At 46.6% G+C, this 15461-nt stretch overlaps 1 protein-coding gene across 3 annotated transcripts in view; it reads left to right on the forward strand.

Annotated features, from left to right (window-relative positions):
- The first annotated feature begins 412 nt into the window (after window positions 1-412).
- The window catches only part of SHROOM4 (shroom family member 4), a 226547-nt gene continuing 211498 nt past the window's right edge, over window positions 413-15461 (forward strand). The window contains exon 1 of one of the 3 annotated variants that reach the window (XM_047715789.1): window positions 413-986. In XM_047715789.1, coding sequence (XP_047571745.1) covers window positions 870-986 — 117 coding nt within the window. In that variant the 5' untranslated portion in view covers window positions 413-869. The remainder of the gene's footprint in view (window positions 987-15461) is intronic. The other 2 variants (XM_047715785.1, XM_047715786.1) reach the window with 2 other exon arrangements.

Consider the following 15461-nt stretch of genomic DNA (forward strand, 5'->3'; position numbering starts at 1 on the left):
AAGTGCAAGGCCGTGCCAAAAACTCCAGATTGGAACATACACAAGCACAGTGCTACCCACAGACGCCAGCGCTGAGCCAGGGTGCGGCTAAGCCCGGGCAGGGGGCATCCTCAAAGTGCTTCTTTATTTAAACTATGCTCCGGGGCAATGTTTCATAATGACCCCACACACCTAGTGCATACACACTGAGCAGCCTACACACACAGCCCCACTGTGTTCGCTGGCTTGCTTACTCCACTTTCCATCCCTCTAGGCAAAGTCCACAAATTATCAGCCTTATAACCCTCCCAGGACCCGGTTTGGGGACCTTCAGAAGAAAAAGGCAGTCAGAGAAACATGAACGCGCTAATCGGGAAGCCAGCGTTTCAGCCCACTCGGCCACGCGGGCTATCCACACTAACGACTTTCACCTCCCTCCTCGGCTGGCTGGAGGGGCGGAGAACCCGGCCGTAAGGAGGAGGACCAAAGTGGGGGGAGCAGCTTGAATGAAACAATGTAACAATTGATGTGAGGCCTTGCCTCGCGCCCGCTCCCCAGCGATCCTATAGGCGAGGTCCCACTGACTGCCCCTCCCCATTGCTCCGTTTTCTTGTCCATTACGCGCTATTCCTCCGCCTCTCCTTCTTTCTTTTCTTTTCTTTTTTTTCCCTTCTCCTTTCCCCCCTCCCTCTCTCCCCCTTTCTCCAGCTCCGTGTCATTTCCTCCTCGCGCTCGCCCGCTGCCCGAGCGTCTCCAGCCGGCAGAGTAGGCGGAGCAGGGCGGTGCGGGGTGGCGTAGCGCTGGAGGACGATGGTGGCGGAGCTGCTGGGGGCGGAGGCAACGTAGCCCCCGCGGAAAAGGAGCCCCGCGGCGCCTGAGTCGAGCCGAGGATGGAGAACCGGCCTGGGTCCTTCCAGTACGTCCCTGTGCAGCTGCAAGGGGGGGCGCCCTGGGGCTTCACCCTTAAGGGGGGTCTGGAACACTGCGAACCGCTCACGGTGTCTAAGGTAAGAACTGGCGCCTCTGTCCCAGCGGTGCCCAACTTTGAATGGACCAGCGGGTGCGCAGGCTGCCGAGCGACGCGGCCCTCAAATCAACTTCGAAACTTGGTGGGGCTGGGAGTGAAAGCCCTCCTGTGGAGTATTAGCGGAACAGAGGGGTCTTGCCGCCAGCCCGGGCGCAGACACCCCTGATGGGTGGCGGGAGCACGGGATGGGAGCATTGCTGGCCCGGGGCTAAGATCCCTGTGCGCACACACTCGGGAGGCTCTGGGGGCAGTTTTTTGCTCCTCCACGTCGGAGCGGTTGCTCCCCTCAGTTTGAGCTGGAGGAAGTGGTGGCTGGTGGGGGTTTCTCCTTGGAAGTTCCCGCGCCCCTGGGGGACGGGCAGCGCCACTTGGCAGCTCTCTTAGCAGCGTTGGCCCCTCCGCCAACCAGCGGGTCGTCCCGCCCGGGGCAGGTTGCAGGGCGAGGGTCTGGTGTGGGAACGGAGATGAGGCACTGGTGGCTTTCGTCAGCCTCACTTCCCACGGCCGGACGCGCGCACATCCATTCAGCAGCCGGACGTTGCTCCTGCCGGTTCGGCTCGGCCTTTCCCTCCCTCCGGAGTCCTGCCTCAGCGCCGGCGAGATTTCCTGCACGTTGAGAAGTGTGGAGGAAACTTTTGCGCCATGGAGCGCAGCTGTGCTGGAGCTGCCGCCGCCGTCGCCAGGGTTTGTTTGTTTTAGGAGGTTGTGATCTGCTGTAAGCCAAGTTGCAGCGCAGGACAGGGGAGAGGAGCTCTCCTGAGTGCTCCAGGAACCCCCCCCCCCACCTCCCCGCAAAGGAGCCATCCCCGGTAGGGGTGTGGGGCTGTGGGGGCCGCGGGGGCTGGTACCGGGAAGAGAGATTTGTAGGGCCATTCACCTTGAGACGCCAGATTGCCAAGGAAAGGAACTTGACGAACTTCATCCCGGTTTTTTTGTGTGTGTTTTGTTTTTGTTTCTCTTAAGCGCTCAAATCTGAAAAACTCTTCCCCTTCCAACCCACTCAAATTGCAGTTGAGGTTGTAGACGTGGGTTTGGGCTGGAGATAGAAATATGTGGCTTCTCAGCAGGGAACAAATGTCACTATTTTTTGGGCTTTGTAAGGGAGATCACATCTCAGCAGGGGGTGGCCAGTGCCCAACCACACACCCCACTAACCTGTGCTGCCATCTCCCCTTGTACTGGACGTACTAGTTAACTTGTAGTGGAGAGGTCCTTCAGGCCTTGGGGCCCACACTCTTAGGAACCCTGGAGTATTGCCACGGGGTGTACCAGTCAGCTTGAGCAGTCTCAGGTACCTGAGGGAAAACTTTAAGGAGCTGTCGGGGAAACCTGGGGTCTTTGGCCTCCGGAAACACCAATAATCAACCCCTATCTTCATCTGGCTCTCCCTTCCCCACAGTGGTCATGTATTTGGAAGCACCTTGAGATGCCTTTGTCACCCATTGTCATGTCCCCTCTTAAGGCACTCTCCCTCCAATATTCTCTGGAGGGAGTTAATAAGCTTTTTTTTTTTTTTTTTTTTTTTTTTTTGGAAAAAAAGAAAGCAGCAACACTCTCAAACAACCATTTTGGGGAGGCGAGAATCCTGACCTTCAGGAATTTCTTCTAATCAGTCTCCTCTCTTCCCTCTTTCCACCAAGGTCAGAATGGGCTATGCACTCGTCCATGGTCTGGCAGTTCCTCCCTTTCTTTTTCTCCTTACACCACCCACAGAATTTCCAGTCTGCTTGGACAGCCTATCTTGGAGAGGTCATTTTTCACCTCTCCCCAGGGCTGAGCCATCCTGAGAAGCGCCCCAGAGAGTGCTTACTGCTATGGCCCTGGATTGTTTTGTGAGCCCCTGCTGAGCATAGCAGGGGGTGTTACTAAGTATGGGGCAGCCAGCAATTTGTGGTCTGGCTGGGGGATTATTTGAGGGTAGATGAGGGTTTCCTTGGCCAAGCTGTTGAGGAAGTGACTCGTGTGTTGAGAGGTAGGGTGCCTTTTAATGATTCCCTTTCCGCTGAACATACAGTTGACCCCTATTATATGAAAACTCATTATCGCACACATTTAGGTATGCAGGGGGTAAAATCATTTATCCTATTCCTCCCAAACAGCCTGGCACCTTGCAGTAAAAGCCAGTTGTACATAACCTAGTTAGCCCCAACATTGTGTAAAGGGGCCGTAGTATTTTTTTTTAAGTGCAGTGATTGCCTGTATTTTTTTCTTGCTAAGACACTGTGTGGCATAATTCATTAGTCCCTTTTTCATTTTTCTGACTTAGTTTTGTTTCCTCTTGCTTCAGAACAATACAGTTTTCTTCTCGAAAATAACATCAGTCTGCACACACATGCAGATGGGATGGAAGGCCGTAGAAAGAGAATTATATTGGCAGATTGGAACCTTGGGTTCTAGCCCCTGCTCTGCCACTCATTAGCTTTGGGATCCTGAGTGCATCACTTGCCTTCCGTGGGCTTAGGTGTCCTCATGTCTATTATAAGGTTCAAGTGGGTGGTCTTTATATAAGACTGACAGCCCAGCTGGCAATCTTTGATGCTAGCTCTGGCCCTTTGTGGAATGAAGATGAGGCTTTGTTCCATTTGCATACAGTGTTACTATTTATACGGTGTTTCCATATCCCTTATTTCATAAGCCTCTTCCAGTCACCCTGGGAGACAGTCAGGGAAGGTTGTGGAGAAATGGATGGAAAAACTGAGGCTGTGATGCACTGAGTGGCTTGTCTAGGTCTGCCATACAGTGAATCAGGGGTAGGGTCCAAGTCCATCATATTTTCTACCACTTGGAGAGTTTCTTGATTCTTCTGGTAGTATTGCAGTTTGTGAAGGGCCATGGGGCAGTACCATTCAGGGGTGTATCTAGTCTTGACAGCTCTCCCAGTGACTCTTTCCACACCAGCCTGTGGTTCCACAGTAGGATTACAGACACTTGCTGAAGTCAGGGAGGAGGAGAGGACTATTTTAGTGCTTCCAAATCACTGTGAGGATCTAAGGTCAGGCAGAGAAAGAGGTAAGGTGCAAGAATCATGGTGGGAAATGCTGGAGGACCTCGTTTGGTGTCATGGAAAAAAACAGTTGGGGTCTGGTGTGTAGTACATGCTTAGAGATAGCTTGTGGAGACATCTCAGGAGTGGATGGATTTGAGAAAGGGTGATTAGTGGGGAAAGATCACAGAGAATGTAAAAGGCTACCTCGTATTTGTCATGGGAGAACCTTTGGACCAGGAAATGATCAGGTTGGGAAATGGTTGATTCCTACTGGCTCCTGTGAGTTCCTCGAATGTAGGAAATTCAGCTGCCCAAGTTTTAGGAGACTGGTGTAGTCTTCTCACAATTCAGTAAGAAAGAAAGAGGAAATGTTTAAAAAAAAATAAACCTGCTATTGATTATCCCAAGTGTTAAGGGATGGCTTATGATTTCCCTGTACATTGTGATGTTTCCAAAGAAACATAACCCACAAGGGACTTGGGCCCATGAACTTGGTGTTATTAATTCCTTAGGTTAGCATCTTATGCTACCTCATTGGCCCAGGAATCCTGTTTGGATAAAGTAGAGATTCTCTTCTAATCATATTTATCTGGTTTGTTACCTAGGGGTCCACCTCTACAGTGTAGATAGTCATCCATGAAGTTGGCTCCCTGTACTGGAAAAGATATTCTATGGGGATGGGTGACCTTTCCAAGGTTCTGGCAGCAATGATTCTGCATCAAATAGAGCTTCTCAGAGGACTCAGATATTCAAATTTTATCCTCCTGTGGTGTGTGTGTGTGTGTGTGTGTGTGTGTGTGTGTGAGAGAGAGAGAGAGAGAGAGAGAGAGAGAAAGAGAGACAACTGGACAGACGGACAGAGACAGAGAGAGTTACTGACCATAGCATGAAGTTTCTATACTCATTATGAGTCCTTGGAAATGTGTCTGAGGTTGGCTGAGGGTGGGGGAAAAATGGGGGTGGAGATTAGTGGGGATCCAGGAGAAGGAGAAAAATTGGGGAGGAGAAGACAGGCTTATCCTACATATTTACCTTATTCCTGGCCCATTTTTCAGCGTCATTCTCTGTCAGGCACAGTGAAGCAAGTGGGGGCTTTGTTCCGGACTGCTCCAGAACAAAGTAGAGTAGGATGGGAGAGTAGCTTGGAGGAGAAGGAAACTTCACCTCCTCCACTTGCTGTGCATTGCTGTTGCTATATCATTTTACCTCTCTAGACCTAAATGCCTATTTGCTAAATGGGTGTGGGCATACCCATCCCATCTTTATTATTAAAGATGACGTGAGAATGAATTGGGAAAACTCTCATACTGTTTGCCATCTTTAGCCTAGGAAGATGGCAGGACACGCGCTTTACATTGTTTTTAGTTCCCTCCCACCCGCCTCCCCATCCACACCGTGACCTTATTTCTAGAAGAAGCACACAAAGAGGCAGTTGAAATTTCAAGAGGACGTGGGTTAAGTCAGATTGAGGCCGTCTTGTGGCTGGCAGTAAATTTGCGAGTTAGAGTTCTTGCTGGCTGCAGAGGTAATGGTATATGAGAACCAGTAGTTCCTATGAAGCCTTCATAGTTGTGTTACAGGCAAGGCCCACCCCAGACCAGAGCTTGACGTTCACAAAGGGACCTTCATGGGGTGTGCTTCTTGGGAGCTTAGTCCAGCCTAGGTACTTACATTAGTGCCCCCCTCATCTGCCTCTAGAATCAGCAAAGGTATCTAGGGTCTCATTACCCCAACTGTCCCAGAGAGTAGAAGGCATTTGGAGACCTGGAGGAGGAATCCTCCAGGAAGATACAAAGAAGTTTGGAGGGAGGTAGAGCAAGAAGGACAGGTGGTATGTCTGGTAACCCTTGGCTGAGCTTTGAGTACACACTATTTCAGGGCCTGCTGGGCTGTCATAATACACCTGGTACCCTATTGAGATCCACACATGTGCTCCCTAAAGTGAAAAAGGCCAAGCCTGTTAGAGGATTTTCCCATTCCAAAACCTCAGACAAAGAAAATAATTCAACTCCAGCTGGAAGACACTTGAGCGTTGTCCCTTGAAAATTTTTTTTAAATGATTTCCCCTTTTGCTCTCCCCAACCCCCTCCCAGGAATTTCTTTTTTAAGAGAAAAGAGAGACTCAGGCTTGAGACTGGAGTTTGTGGAGTGGTTTATCTAGAGGACCATCACAGTTTTTATAGTTAGGCTTCTTCATAACCAGGGTGGAAAAGATGCTAACCCGTCTGAGGAAAGTGAATCATTTTCCCACCCCCATCAAGCACTGAAGGACAGCCTTGACTCAGGGCTGCTAATCCAACGCTATTCTTGGAGGAGGTCTAGAATCACAGATTCTCAGAGTCAAGAGGGCCTTTGGGGGGGTTCCCAGGACTTAATCTTAACCAGTCCATTAGCCTTCAGTCTAGTAGCTCTGAGTTTGTTGTCGTGTGCTCATGTGGGGAGTTCACTCTCTTCTTAGCCAGTTGACTGTAGACAATTTTTCATATGTTGAGTGGCAGTCATCATCCCTCTACCTTCTATCCAGGGTCCTAGCCCTGCCTTCTGGGACCACACAAAACAAGAATGCTTTCTCTTTGTCTCGGGTCCAAAGACACAGACTATGTCCGCTTGTCTCACTTTTTTAGGCTGAGGAGCCCTAGCATTTTCAGCTATTCCTTACTGGCATCTGAGATCCAGCCTCCTCTCCCGTTTCCTCCTCCCACTTTGGATGCACTCCAGCCTGTCCCTGTTCCTCTTGAGTTATGGAGCCCGCAGCTGAATACAATAAGTTAGAAGAGTCTGACCAAGGTCGAGTTGGATCCTTAAAAAAAAAAAAAAAACCAAAAAAAAACAATAGAGCTGAAGATCACTTTGGCTCTTTCTGGTATATCCATGCCATACAAAGACCCTGTGTCAAGCAGAACCTTTTAGTGGGAGTACTTTGTTGCTGCTAAGCCTTACCTGCCAAAGACCTCTACCTAGACATCTGAGACAGCCATGTAATAGATTTGGGAGGGACATATTTCATCTCTTACTCTTTCTTTAGAGTTGCCCCAGCCCCATGCCTAGCCCAGGATAGTGTTGAGAGAAGTGTTCTAAGCAAGATGAGAGAAGATACAAGCTCTGACCTCAAGGAACATACATGTTTATATAAAAAGTTACAGAGAAGGAAAAAAAAAAAGTTACAGAGAAGGAAGTTGTATCATAGAAGAAGTAGAGTTTAATGAAGAGTGTCAAAATCAGAACTTTAGAAGATCAGATTTATTTTATTTTTTATCAGCTTTTGGCTTGGAATTTGTAAGAGTAACCTCTCTATCCTGAATTTTCTCCTTCTGAGAAAAATCGGTGTCTCCAAGATTGAAGATGCTGACTGTGTGACATAGTCTCCAACTTACAGAGCCCTTATGGAGGAATTTAGATACAGTGGTCTGTGTCCCAACCCCTTGACAGATATTCATCTCCCTGCACCTCACCACTGGCATGGAGTGCAAAACTCCTGCTGTTGCTGCCATCCCTGGATTCTGAGGTCTTCTGTCTATACCTGGAATACCCATAAGAGTCACTGCTGCTGGAGGCCTTGCACCCACAGCCTTATCTCTGCAGGCCCCTCACATCTACCAGTTTGTCACCTAAGTTGGGCAAATATTTTCTTCTTGCTCCTAAAGCCCTGATCTGGGACTGTATTATCAATATAATTTCATCAGTCATACCCATGGATTAAACAAGCCTCTCCAGGGGCACCTGGGTGGCTCAGTGGGTTAAGCCTCTGCCTTCAGCTCAGGTCATGATCCTAGGGTCCTGGGATTGAGCCCCACATTGGGCTCCTTGCTCAGTGGGGAGCCTGCTTCCCCCTCTGCCTGCCATTCCCCTTGCTTCTCCCTTCTCTCTCTCTCTCTTTCTCTCTCTCTGTCCTCTGACAAATAAATAAATAAAATCTTTAAATTGGCCTCTCCAGAACTGCTGTGAATTTAGCCACTGTCAAAAACACTGTGTCAGAAAGGCATGTTTCCTAGCCTTCCACTGTCTCTTCTCCCGGCCTCTCATCCTTCCATAATAATGAGGATTAAGCTCTACTCCAATATTCTGCCTATAGGAAACTATCCAAAGCTCCAAGCTGTTTATTCACAAAAAGGGTTCTTAGAGAACAATTTATTCATAAGTTAGGGGCAAGTGCTCCACAAACTCTGTTACACAGACCTGGGTGGGTTTGGGGTTTCTACTCCTATCAATGTGTTCCTATTCCTGATGCCGAGATGCGGTGTGTGTGCACAGTGTATATGTGGTTCAATTTTTCTCCAAAATTGAGCCCCAGGCTTACCGGTTACCTTTCAAACAGCGATTGCTTATGTTGATACCTAGATCACTTTCACTCAATTTCCATGCAGCCAGTATTTTTGTCTCCTGGTGCTCTCCTGAAAAAATTCTCTTCAGACAGACTTCAATTAAGTCACTAATAAATAAGTTGAGATCTTTCCTTTTCCTGGCTAAAGATTGTGTTCCAGGGACTGGGATGGGGTAGAGTTTCGTCTCCTTACACCCCTTTGCCACATCCAGTGTAAACAGGCCAAGTGGAAAGATTGTCTTAGGCATTAGTTCTGCAAGGGATGATCCGTTCTTCCTCACATCACACTGGCATGTTTACTTGGGCTCATAGCCATACTGGTTGGGCACCAAACTTGCAAAGATCAAGATGACTTGGTTTCTCAAAGTGACTAGTCCCTCCCCTTTGACTTCACCTCCACTCCCTCCTCATTCAGCACAAGTCTATGACTGTACTGGGTCACAGAATGAGCACTGCCTAGTAGCAGCAGACACATTTTCCGGGCATCCAGGCTGCCCTTCTTTCCTGTCCAGTCTTTGCTTCCTAGCCCCCGCCCATCAGCACCAGTTGCTTAAGGCCTACATTTTGGACTGGCTCATTCAAGTGCCATTGCCTCTTTGTTCATTCATTGGCTGCTCTGCCCTCTCTCCAAAACCCAACCTTTTTTCTCCTTTGGTCACAGAGGGCCCTTCTAGTCTGCTGCACCAACTTTGTCCCTCTTGGCTCAGCCTTGCTTCCAGTGCGGGGGGAATGGGGGTAAGAGAAGCTCATAGAGTTAAGGTTGAGAAAGTTTGAAGACACTTAGCAAATTGATAGCTGGATCAGAGGGATAGATTCTCACCCTGTGTCTCTGTCTATCCTGTTGCAGAAGAGGACGGGCCCTTTGCTGCCTTCCTGATACTTTTTCATCCACTTGCAGAGTAATCTTGCTATGCTGTTTCACCTCTCTGTACCCTCCTGTTACTTCTCAGACTCTCTGTGGGGGAAGCCTCTGCTTTGTTGAAGGGTCGTGAAGGGCTCCAGGGTCCTTGCCTGGTCTGGGCTGTGGAAGTGTGCATGGCAACCGACAGCAGGCAATCGTTACAGTGCAGGGCATTTCTCCACACTACTATTTCCTATCTTCCCAGAAGTGGCTGTTTCCTGGTATGTTCTTAGAGATGGCATGAGGCATGGTCTGTTAACTTTCACTCAAGTCTTTTAATGTTACATCTGTGAGGAATGTGAGAAGTGGGACTCATTTGACAAGATCAAGGGTTAAGCCCAGTGATGGACAGACCCTTTGTGGTGTCTTCTGGCCCCCACCCTCGTGCCACTCAGCAGAATCCCAGCAGTATGCTCGGCTCTCTTCCTGAGCCTCTGGCAGGGAACTTTTGAATGGTTCTCCTATACTGCCTTTCACGGTCCATCAGAAATGGATTTTTTTTTTTCTTTTGAGGTTGGGGGTTGGGGGTGATACAAGGTAGACCTGGGAGTAAAGCTGGTTCAACTAGTTATTCTGGAAAGGGGTTAGAATCTCATGGCTGCAGCCCCATCTTTGCTTATGAGAAGATGACAAGCTAAAGCCTTGCCTTTGTTGAGCTGCCTTGCTGTTTTCCATTTCTTTTTGCTTGTGTTTGATGTTAAGTAAAAGCTCCCATGAAAACTACTGCAGGTAGGCAGCATTTCATGGCATCTTCTCTGACTGAGAGGGTGAGTGATGACATGTTGGAGCCTCAGGGCTGAGTAACAAGGTCTTGATTCTCATGTTCTTTGGAGGGCTTGACTGAGAGTTTGGAGCTCTGTGTGAGTTTGAGTTTGCAATCAAGGAGTATCAAGACAACAGGCTGCAAAGTGGACCAGGCGAGGCCCAGAAACTCCACTGGCATGCATGTGTCTCACTGGGTGAAGGCCCTGTAGTTTGGTAGGATCTCAGCAACCTCTTGAACCCAAAGGGGAGTCAAGGCCTAGACATGGTGTACTGGGAGAGGTAATAGATGCGCTGTGTCACAAATCCTGCTGCTTCTAGGTGTTTTACATGTTTTCCCATTTAATTTCTGCAGTAACTCTTTGGAATAGATACTGATGTCTCCACTGTGCAGATGAGGGGACTGAGGCACGGGGAAGTGAAATAATAGAGTCTAAGACATACCAGAAGTGGAAAAGCTGGCATTGAAATTTATATCTGTCTGACTCCAAATCCCAGATTCTTTCCATAATACCATGTTTACATAGATGAATGAATGAAAGAGAAAGAAAAAAAAAAAAGAACTGGATAAGAATATGAGGCTGGGGGTTAGGGAAAGAAATGAAATAGAGAAATTAAATAGAAAAGAAAGAGAAAAATGAGCAGGGGTGGAGGAGAGAGGTAGACAGAAAGGGAGGGAGAAAGAAATTAGAGAAATATAATTTTGTGCCAAAACCAACATTACCAGTACATGCCCCTCAGGGATCAGTCTGAAAGGAAGGATTCTGTTTTGTTTTGTTTTGTTTTAAATCTCAAATCAGGGTGAAGGGTACGGTCTTGTATTCAGAAGGCCTGGAGTTCAGCCTTTGCTTTGTCACTCAGTTGTTGTGTTCTTGGGTGAGTCATTTCCCCCTGCATCTCAGTTTCCTCTTTTGCAAAATGAAAATGATAATACACACACTTTTTCTTTCCAAGAGGGAGGGAGATGGATTTTATCCTTTATCTCATATAAACACTAGATGTGTATGTGATTTAAGAAAGAAAAAGCATTCCACAGGTGTCTCTTATTAAACAAAAATTCTCTTAAGAGAATTTTGAACTTAAAAAAAGAATTGTATGCAGCTGTGGAATCTTTGGGAAGATGCAAAGTGGCAGGACACCTTTAATGGGATGTCTTCTGCTGCCAGAAGTTGGAAGACCAGACCTGATTTCTGGCTAATGTCTAAACAGCCAACAATTTGAAAGTCTATGCTAAACCTTGTTTGGCTCCTACCTAAGAGTTCTCAGCTAAGCCTCCAATCAATCAATCAATCAATCAGCCAACCAATCAACACATATTTGTTAGTACTTTGTAAAGTGCCTAACTCTAAACTAGAGAATACAAGAGATAGCCACCACAGAAGACCTGTTCCCTGGAAGTGACAGTTTTGTTGAGGAGAACCACGGTTGCAAGCTCAGGAAACAAAAACCTTTAAGTGGTGAATGGGATAGGATCTAAGATCAAAATTTATCCAGTGGAAAGAGATTTCACTGGGAACTGATGTGGTCAGAGAGCTTTATGGAAGAAGGAAGAAGAATTGGGGCTAGGCCTTGAGAGATAGAATTTAGGTAGGTTAGGGAGAAAGAAAGGCATTCATCCCAGTTAGTATGCTAAAGACACTGCTGCATGTCCTAAAGACACAGGAGACTGAGGTCAGTTTTCTCACCCCACAGTGAACTAACAGTGTGAGCTACCCAAGTACAGAGTGTGTGTTTGGTCATTTATTCGCCTGTTCACTCATTCATTAAATTTATTGAGTGTTTGTTCTAGGAACTAGACTAGTCTTCCTGCAGCCTATGAAGCCAGCACAGAGCTCCATAAGGGTCATTTTTATTTGTTTTCTAACAAATAATTTCATGGTGCATACCCCGGGCCAGACAGTGGCTTTCCAATTTAACACCTAGGAACTCTTATCAATACCATTCTAGAGATGAGAAAAATGAGGCATAGTCAGGTTAGTTAACTTGCCCAATGTCCTACTGTTTGCATGGTGAGATAAATGAGTCAATGGGGATCTGCTTGACTGTTGCAGATTGGTGGAATGTAAAGATGAATGGACTTGAGCCAACTCTTCTGAAGAACCCAGAAAACCGGGTTATAGAATAGATTTTTTTGTTTTGTTTTGTTTTGTTTTTGGAGGATCAGAGTTAATGTCTTAAAGGTAAAGCACCTGGCAGAGGACCAGCCACCCAAGCACTCACTTGAAGAAACCAAAACTGAACGATACGGATGGGGCATTTCAAGGCCATCAGCCATCTTAGTAATGTGCTGTTGTTATATACTAGCAAGTTGCCAGAGGTTAGTGGTAATACACACCACTTGGATCTGAAGAAATGAAAGAGAGATGGGGGTCAGAGATGAATCCAGTATAACTAAGCTAAAAGTTTCAAAGTGGTGATGGGGATTAGGAAGGCCAACCAGTTTTCATTAAGTTTTGGGTCTTCTGAAACTCAGGCATCTGTAGGCCTGGTCAGTTAAGAAGTTCCACGGACTGTTTGGAGAAAAAAAAAAAAGGATTTGTTTATTTAAGGCCCCTGATCATTTGAAACAGCAAATCATTATTTTAGGAACATGATGGTTAACATAGACAATTTACCAATCTGCTGATTGTTCTGGAAATTAGTTAATTGCCAGACAAGCCCATGCTCCAACAGACATTGGAACAGGCCTGCATTGTTATTTAATGGTTTTTTTCTGGTCGTGGCTTTGTCTTATCTCCTCCAATCTGCGGGATGCCTGGTCACCTGAGGTGTTACTGGCCGAAGTTCCTTCTGTCTAACTTTGGACTTTCAAGTGATAGGAATGTCCACAAATCAAACAGACAAAAAATAGATGAAACTGTCAAAACGCCGAACTTCAGACATGAAGCTTGAAATGTTAAAAGGTTTGAGGCAGTTAAAAAACATCAGTTGACTTTTGCCAAGATGTTTAAGGATTGTTTTCTCTATATGAAAAACAGAATGTGGAGGCAGAGTAAAGCAAACCTCAAACCGCTGGAGTTTCAAGTCTGGATTGCATTTTTGTTGTTAGCAGTTTTGTATTCTGCATAGAGTAGTATTATTAACCTATGAATATTATCATTCTTAATATCTCTACAGTGTATTGATCTTTAAATGTGACCTTTGAAAAAGCATTGTTAAGCTTGCAAGTATGATTAGACTGCCTTCAGTGGCATCCTTACCATATTTCATCCTGATTCTTATGTTAAAATAAGGAAGACAGGGATACCTGAGTGGCTCAGTTGGTTAAGGGTCTGCCTTTGGCTCAGATCGTGATCCCAGGGTCCTCAGACTGAGTCCCTCATCCGGATCCCTGCTCTGCAGGGAGTCTGTTTCTCCCTCTGCCTGCCGCTCCCCCTGATTATGTGTTTGCTGGCTCGCTCTCTCTCTCTCTCTCTGACAAATAAATAAATAAAATCTTTTAAAAAATAAGGAGGAAAAAAAATAAGGAGGAAATGGAGTGTTGCTTCAAAAACTCATTTACTGCAAATCTGGCTGGAAAATGCCACTTTATTATTAAGAGACTTCTGCAAATTTGGAGCGATTATCTGATCCAAACCTTAGCCCTGATGCCATGTTATACTTTAATGAAGTTATCAGGAAAGGTTAATTTTGTGTGCAGATGGGCCTACCCATCTGTCTTCTGCCCCCATCCTTCTGAGATGTTCTTTCTAGATCCACTACTTTTGTGTAGTGTTACCCACTTTTCTGCATGGTGAAGAACTAAAAGTCAGAATGTTGTAAAGATGTCTGTGCTGCAGAACCTGGTCTGTTCACTCCCTCCCTCCCTCCCTTCTTGTAGAAGGAACTCACTTCCTGCTAAGGGCCAGTGGGCACCTGGGTTCCTTTACCTAACTCTTCTGTCTAGGTGAAATAGCTTATAATTTATATTTGAAGTTCACTTGAGTATCTAGCTGCTGGGGGTATTTTTCTGAAAAAGGCTATCTGAGTGCTCTGGCTTTTACAAGAGCCAGCTTGCTAACTTCTTTCTGTGGCGTGAGTCCTAGTAGGAAGATGATACTCTCCCCCTCTGGATGTGAAGGGTTAAATATGTAATTTTCATATTTTCCTGTGCCTTTGGCTGGAGAAATGTGCAGTGTTCTGAAACCTGCCCAGGCCCTGCACATACTGTATCTGCTTAAGGAGGGTTTTTTTGGCTCTTAGCCCTTCTCAGCTGCATGAGGGTTCAGGTTACATCCTTCTCCCCTTCCAGCCACTAATAAAAGCCAAAAGAATTAAGGATCAGGGAGAGTTAATTCCCACTGCTAAGACCCAGGTGGGGCCCTTCCACCTCCCATCCTTGCTTCTAGGCTGGAGTCCTAATTTAGGGCTGAGCTCTAGTCTAAGCCTATAAGTGACAGTGATCTGGAACAGGCCCCAGAAAACCACTTGACAATCAGGTTTTGCCCTATGTTGGCAGTTCTCTCCTGCCTCTCTCTCTCTCTCCCTCTCTCCCTGCCCCCACTTTGCTGTTGGGATCTTACAAGAGACCAGTGACCCCAGGGGCCAAGCCACCCAATGCTATTACAGGAATGGAAATGATGTATCATAGTCCCTTTCTTCTAAACTGGAAGATCAGGATGAATGGAGCTTCAACTTTTTACTTCTACTCCAATCCCTGACCCAACTTCAGTACAACATTAGGAATCTCATTCAGAATAAGAAATGTCATTCATATCTCACCCAGCTTGAAAGAGATGCATAGTAATGAGCTCTGAAACAGTGAGCTCAGACAGAGGGCAGCTTTGAAGGAGGATCTTGCAAGAGCTGGGACAGGCAGGAAGAATCCTCCTTCTGGAACAACTATACTACTGTAGTGGCCTCCCTAGTGGTTTCCCTCCCTTTGATCATTCCCCTCCCCAACTTAAAGTTATTTAATGGTTCCCTGCTACCTGTAAAATAGAGCCTGAACTGCTTTAGCTTCGTGTATGGACCATTCTCCATCTGGCTCTAGTCTTACTTGTAGCATTCCTTCTGGGACCCAGGTTTTCAGGCAGGATAGTTTCCTCTCTGTCCCCCGACACACTGGGGAAACTCTGGCTTCCAAATTCCACATCCTGATGTTTCTTGAGTGCCTTGGCTTTTCTATCCTCATCTCTGCCCCCTCCAGTTGGGCTTAACCTTCAAGCCCTAGCTCTCAGCTGCAAGGGCATCATCTCAGTCTGCTCCTGGTGGAAGTCATCTCTCCCTCTTTGGAATGCTGGAGTTCTGATTTTCCAGTAGAAATCTATGGGTACTTTGGCTGCCCTGTGTCTGGCTTGCTGGACCAAAATCTTCTGGAGGACAAAGGTTATATCTTCTGTATCTTCATCATCATCCTCAGCACAGAGCACAAAATAGTCTTTCCATAATGGTTTCGCTGGAAGAGTCAAGCAAGAATTTTGTATTCAATAATTGGTCATTTTCACCTTTCCCCTTCCAATTCCAAATTCAAAAGAGGAGATGATTTCGGTGACACCTAGTAAAC

Source organism: Lutra lutra, chromosome X (assembly GCF_902655055.1).
Source record: "Lutra lutra chromosome X, mLutLut1.2, whole genome shotgun sequence".
NCBI classification, from domain to species: domain Eukaryota; kingdom Metazoa; phylum Chordata; class Mammalia; order Carnivora; family Mustelidae; genus Lutra; species Lutra lutra.